Genomic DNA, 6,622 nt, shown 5'->3' with positions numbered 1-6,622 from the left:
ACTAAGCTGAGCTAGGGACACTGAATGTTTACCAAACAACAATGGGTGCAGGCAGTTTGTCATTTATTATCTCAGATGCAAAAGTCACAAAAAACTCAAGTAGGCTGATTAGTTTTATTGGCCATATTTAGACAGGGCTATACTATTGAGGACATCTGTCTGTGTTTTTCTCTGGAGTTTGTAGCAACCTTGGGACAGTAGTAAGCCCACACTTTGCAAAAAAAAAACTACAACTGAGTATTTTATAGGATCACTTTAGTATTTAAGACAATTTATTAAAACGTCACTACTATAAGGTCAAGAACACGTACGAAAGTAAATAAAAAAGTACATTTAGAATTCTGCATTTTTCCACCAGAATGCTATTCCTGGGAGCCGTGGCGGACTGCAAACAAAAACAGCCCCGGCATTTCCACCCACCGCTTGTTTTATTTCAAACCAAGCATGTTTTTGAACATCTTATCTGTTTAAAGTAATTTCACTACATAACAATGCAGACTGATGTAAAAGTTTGTGACTGCAGACTGTAGAAGGTAACCATGACTGAGATATCGAGAGACTCATATGTGGTATCAAATTACTCTACGGATAAGTGTGAAGAATTTGGAGAAGTTTGGCCAATCAGTTGGCCAAAGTAAATTATTATTGACGCTTAAAAGGGGGCCAAGAGAAATGATGTGGGCCACCGATTACAAGTAAGGGGCCGCATGGCTGTGACAGTGGCTCTCTAGCACCTGCCCAAATTCCAGATTACCAGTCCATCACTGCCTGGGAGTATGGACGACTCTTTGAAGTTCTAAATGTTCATGTATAAGCTATATGGAAATTCCACCCATTAAACACAGTTTAGATTCTTCATTATGGGTGTTGACTAAAATCTAGGTTTTAAAAGTGCTGACTGCCTTTGATTGATTACTTTCTCTGTTGGATTTTATTTTATTTTTTATTTTTTTATTTGGGCGACTTATTGCTGCACAATAACTGTGTTCATGGTGTAATGTTGTTTTCCATTTTTTCAACTTTATCTTGTATCCATTTGTTTTAAATGTGTGTAAGGCACCATCAATGTGCCTTTTTGAAAGGTGCTTAAATAAACGTGCTGCGGCCCTGTGTAGCCTACTACAGTCAGCCTGTCTGAGCACAGCCGCACACCGACAGGCCACCAGAGGGGCGATGAGAGTCCTCGGCTCCTCTTGGATTCACTTCATCTCAAACATTTTGCATTTACTTTTGAAGTGGGTGGAGACCTTCCCCTCGACTTTAACCAATGAGCGGAACTTGTCAGTGATGGAAAGTCGGTAACAGAAGTGAGGAGTGTCCCGTGATCAATTAGAGGAGAACTTTCACCGGTGAGCAGCCGCGCACAGCACAAGGTGACTGAACAAACAGCTGTTTAAAAATGATCTCTTTTTAAGTCAAATTGCATGAGATTTCCTTTTGTTTGTTGACATGAATTTAAGTTATTTGCTGAGCTCGGTGGTGGCTCATGGCGTAGTCGCTCATAGTGAATGAGTTTAACTAAATGTGACCTCTTCTACTCTTTTATTAGAGTTGTGCATTGTACTTGTTTGGAAGATTAACGATGGAGTGGCGCCAACAGACCAGTGTCAGCTGTGCAGACGCGTTCACCGAGGCGCAACGCTGGATTGAGGTAGCCTACATGGTTCACTTTTATCTGTATTTTATTTGTTTGTGCTCCTTTACACTTAATCCTGTGCAAACAACCATGAAGATTTGGCTAGTCAGTCATTTAACCCGTTGTGGAGACAGGAACTGTTTTATGTTTGTCAATGGCAGACATTTCAGCAATGAAAAACTTCTTATATATATTTTTTTTTTAATTATCATAAGGACTTTAACTACATAATAACAGCTGATGGTGACACTCATATTTTAAATGCCTCCCACTCAACAGTTATACACCTATTTTACAGGCTTATCTCTAAGTTCAAATGCAAACTATTCTTCGATAAGACTTTGATAAGGGTTGCCTCATGACACAGAGTCCTGTGTGAGAATCTTCTGGGGTTGCACAGATAAAAATGATTTGACTGCAGGACCTGAGGGAGGAATGCACATGGAAGAAAGGCAGATAATTTGGTGATGTTCAGGAGAAAAGTAACACTGTGGTGCTTGTTCTTCCACTGAGAAGTTGTGTAGTCATGCACGCATTGTGGAGGATGTGGTTTTCATAGCGTGCGTGCGTGCGTGCGTCTGCGTGTGTCTGCCCTTATACCAAACAACATCGGGAATGTGTTGACGTTAATATTACAGATTACAAATGTTACAGATTGCAGGGTAATATGCTTCATGGGATCAGCCTCTACCACATTGTGTTAACAGGCCATTTAGTTTCTGGTGAAATAGAACAGTCCAATTTCTAGGCAGGTGTCGTTCAATTTAATGCCCCTCCATCTCCTTAGCCAGAGGAATCTGTCTCTTAACTGTAGTGCAATTTACCTTTTTATGAATAAAATTACTTCTGCCACTTCTTTGCTTTGTCTATGAAATATCATAGACATGAAAATGCTAGTTATTTTTTTGCAGCCCAAGGTGACCTCTTCACGTCTTTATTTTTGAGCAAAAGTCCAAAATGGTTTCTTTCATGTGTGACACCGAGAAGCTGGAACTAACAAATGATTGGTTAAAAATGACTAATGAATATTCAGTTATCAAAATAGTTGCAGATGAATCTATTGTAAATGTTACATAATGGACTACGTTACAACCGGATCACAGATTCAGTAATGATGCCTGTGTGTATATTGCAGGTGAGATAATTGCCTCGTTTGAAACTCCCTTTTTAACAAATGAAGCTCTGTGGAGAAGTTTGCAAGTCACACATAAGAGCACATGGCTGAAATCCATTGAATCTGTGGTTTCATAGGGACAGTTGTTTATTGAAATGACCAATTAAAGTTGTATTGCTGTAGAACAGACAGTATCTTGACCACGTCGTTGTGTTTTATTGTGGTAACCTGGCACTGCATTGTGCCCCTGATTCCACTGAGAAGCCTCCGCTCTGTGCCCAGTTCTACCAAAAATGGACTGTGGATTCCTGGGGGGACTAATTAGTGAGAAGAATAGCCTTTTGGGGCCCTCTGTTAGTTATGTAGCCGAATCTTAACAGCCTCATTTGTATGTCCTCATTCCAAAGCCTGCTTTTGGCTTGTGCCATGTAAAACCATTTAGGTTATGTTGTATTCTTTGTTTTGATCAAACATATTTGCTGTTTTTTGTCAGGATGCTTGTTAATATACATTTGTTTTGTTTTTTTACGGCCTACTGTTTTGCTTGCTACATATTTTGTGATTATTAGTATAGAGCCTTACTTTTGTGCAGTAGCTGAAAAAGAGGATTATTTCTTTTAACTGAAACAATATCAGCTTGTGTGTGTCCCCTCAAATTAAAAAATACTTTTAACACAGTATATCAACCACACTGCAATTTACAAACTGTGTTGGTTTAGATCAAATTTGCATTGCTTTGGTTTCACCAGCTCAGTACTACTACTATGGGTGTTTACTCTACTTGTGTTTTTGTGAAGCTATTGGAAATATACTGGAGCTGTATTAAATATAGGACTGAATTTTCTTTAAGGGCTGGTGTCCATATTTGAAGGTTTAAAAAATCTGTTAATAATTGCCCATATTTTTTTTTTTTCTCAAAGAAATGTGTAGCACAAACATTTGACAATAATGCCTCTATAGTTTATAAATAAAAATATAAGATTTGTGATTGTGCATTCTGAGAGGGATGTTTCACAGTTAAAAAAAAAAAAAAACTTTCTGGTGGACCAACTCTGAAAACCGTTTAAACCTATCTTTGGCATTTCTTGTTATTGGTTGATTATGTATACCATACCAGTGTGCTAATGGGTATATGCTAATGATGAAGGCTAATGTTGGTCAATATATCAGGTTTTAGTATACAATCCCATTGATGTGAATGGTGTTTCTCAGTTGGCTGTTTGCGTTTACAGACATTCTCTCAAATGTGCCATCACAGTACTTGAGCATCATAGTTAAAATAACACGTGCAGCAACATGTACATGGGTTTTAGGTAAAATGTAGGAAAAGTGTTCAACTGTTGGGACTGTTGGACCTCCAGGTGTGTATTTGAACGAACGAAACACTCCTGGAAAACTTGAATACATAAATCCCACAATCTTTTTTTTTTTTTTTTTTTTTTTTTTTTTAAAGGAAGTGACTGGAAAATCGTTTGGTTGCAAGGATTTCCGTGCTGCCTTAGAGAATGGAGTCCTGCTGTGCGAGTGAGTATAATGCACAAACCTTTTACAATGTCAACTTGTAATTTCAGAGTATTGAATTAAAGCCAAATGACTGCAACCCTAGGGTTAGAGTAGTCAGGCAGGCTAATTTGCTAGTTTAGCTTCAGCCGCAGGCCTGGATGAACTTAGAAATAGTAGCATCCTAAATTGCACTCTGTCACTGCACTCAGTATCTCTAAACATGCCTTTTTAAGTTTAGGTATCAAACAGCTATTCATATCCCAAGAATTAAAATTGCATGTAATACAGACCATCAGACACTTTTTTTCTTCTAAAGAACCACTGACTTTATAACAAGTTAACAAGCTAGGAAGTTGGCTTGAAGCTCTTGTTTTTTCTTTGATGCAATCAAACTGGTTTATAAGCAAGTTTTTTTTTTTGCATTTATTAAATTTCTTTGGAAGTTAAAGTCTGTGTTTATTAGTCCGAAACTTTAAGTTTTTGTGGAATGGGACCCGGATGATACAATATATTGGTTCTCAAATATGTGCAGCATAACGCTGGAATATATGTAAACTGTTTGCTAATTTGTTTTATAGCTTGATCAATCAGTTGAAACCTGGCATCATTAAGAGAGTAAACAGGCTTTCTACTCCCATTGCTGGCCTGGTGAGTGTTAGATTTTACAGTTCTGTGTCTGTCTCTCTTTCTCTTGCTGTCTGTTTCTCTCTTTCTGTGTGTAGCCTTGAGTGGTGGAATAAGAAGGCACCTGCTAGCCAGGAAGTTTAGACACATTGTGTGGTTTCCTGTTCAAGGCCCTGAGAGACGGTGTTGCCACAGTCCTGAAACTGCATTTCAGTGCAACAACTGTTAAATATGTAAAAAAAAGAAATAAAAGAGAAATTATATGGAACAGATAAAAATGAAGATTTTTATTTTTGCTTCATGCTGTGTTTTTGATTGCTTCATAATAGTATAATTTCCAAAACTGCGCAAATAAATCAATTGCAACCTCCAATCAGGGGCCACAAAATGTTGGACTGAAGGTGGTGATGAGATGCAGATGCAGCAGACAATCAGCAGTTACTCTGACATCCTAAAGGAACATACTGGCTATTTTGCATGTTTTACCAGCAACTACAAATTAAATATACTTTTTATATTACTGCTGACATGCATGTTTTACATTGATTTTTAATTTTGCCTCAAGCAGCTATTAAAATAGGTTCAGAATAAAAATCCAGTTTGTAGAACTTTGAACCTTAATTGGCATTGGTAATTAATCACGGGGAATATTAAGATTCTTTTATATTCAGTAGATTTATTATCTTTACAAGGCAATTGGAACTCGGATTATGTTAAAGTGCATTTTAGACAAAGCTTTGTAAGATTATGGATATTCCTATTTAAAAACGTTGCATTCTGTGTATCACTTTACTGACATCACCCAGCAGTTTGTCTAATTGCCACTAGAGGCGGCCAAAGCGTTAACTGTCTAACCCTCCCTATAGAAGTGAGAGAGCCTGACTATATGGTGTAACCTAAAATGACTCCTTTTCTAAAATAATCATTAGGACTTTCACAATTAGTTGTAATAACAATAGCTAAGTAGAAACTAACAATGTTGAGCTAAATTATCCTGTTCTCAGCTCTCAGTTTTCACTTAAACCATCGATTTGCCTAGCTAACATTTATCTGATGCTACCAAGGTAGTAGTGTTGTTGTTGTTGTTTGGGATGTTATACAGTAGATGAGATTTTTCAAATGGGCCAATTGGCTAGCTGCTAAAAGAGGAAACTTGTCTTTCAGTTAGCATAATTTTACAAACGGCAGTTTACCACCTGCACTCATTGTCACTCATTGACACTGTCTTGTCATTTTAATCTGCAGGATAATGTGAATGTATTCCTGAAAGCCTGTGGCAAACTGGGACTGAATGTGTCTCAGCTGTTTCATCCAGGAGACCTGCAGGACCTGTCCACTCGTGCAACCGTCAGGTACAGTAGTCTCTCAGAAGCCGTGTCATGTCAGGTTAAGTGGGTACGTGTAAAACTGCCTTGGGGTGCAAGATATATTGACTCAATGTTATCGCAGTATAACGTTGTGCAATATTATATCTAGGTGTGCAAGATATATCAACTAAATATTGTTATTGCGATATATTGAAAGTGTCCCAATAAGAATGCAATATTTTGTTTATTTTGTGGAGCGCCGCGTCCAGTCCGTTGGCTGTGTGGCTTAGTTGTGTTTGATTTACAACGCGGTTGAAACACTATAAACATGTTTCATTGGCCAGTTACTGTGCCACTTGCACATGTTAGTACATGTCAATGCATGGGTCCAGTATGTGACAAACCCTATGGAGCGTACCATGTGTGCTCTTATTCCGA

General features: G+C 38.0%; 1 protein-coding gene across 12 annotated transcripts in view; it reads left to right on the top strand.

The window, feature by feature from the left end:
- Nucleotides 1-1,266: 1,266 nt before the first annotated feature.
- LOC116694456 (LIM domain only protein 7) overlaps nt 1,267-6,622 on the top strand; it is a 31,350-nt gene continuing 25,994 nt past the window's right edge. For 11 of the 12 annotated variants that reach the window (XM_032524801.1, XM_032524520.1, XM_032525058.1 and 8 more), the window contains exons 1-5: nt 1,267-1,373; nt 1,550-1,651; nt 4,204-4,274; nt 4,832-4,901; nt 6,123-6,229. In XM_032524801.1, coding sequence (XP_032380692.1) covers nt 1,583-1,651; nt 4,204-4,274; nt 4,832-4,901; nt 6,123-6,229 — 317 coding nt within the window. In that variant the 5' untranslated portion in view covers nt 1,267-1,373; nt 1,550-1,582. The remainder of the gene's footprint in view (nt 1,374-1,549; nt 1,652-4,203; nt 4,275-4,831; nt 4,902-6,122; nt 6,230-6,622) is intronic. The other variant, XM_032524286.1, reaches the window with a different exon arrangement.

Source organism: Etheostoma spectabile, chromosome 1, assembly GCF_008692095.1.
Source record: "Etheostoma spectabile isolate EspeVRDwgs_2016 chromosome 1, UIUC_Espe_1.0, whole genome shotgun sequence".
Taxonomy (NCBI): Eukaryota; Metazoa; Chordata; class Actinopteri; order Perciformes; family Percidae; genus Etheostoma; species Etheostoma spectabile.
The sequence above is the reverse complement of the archived record's forward strand: the minus strand, read 5'-3'. Positions and strand labels throughout refer to the sequence as shown.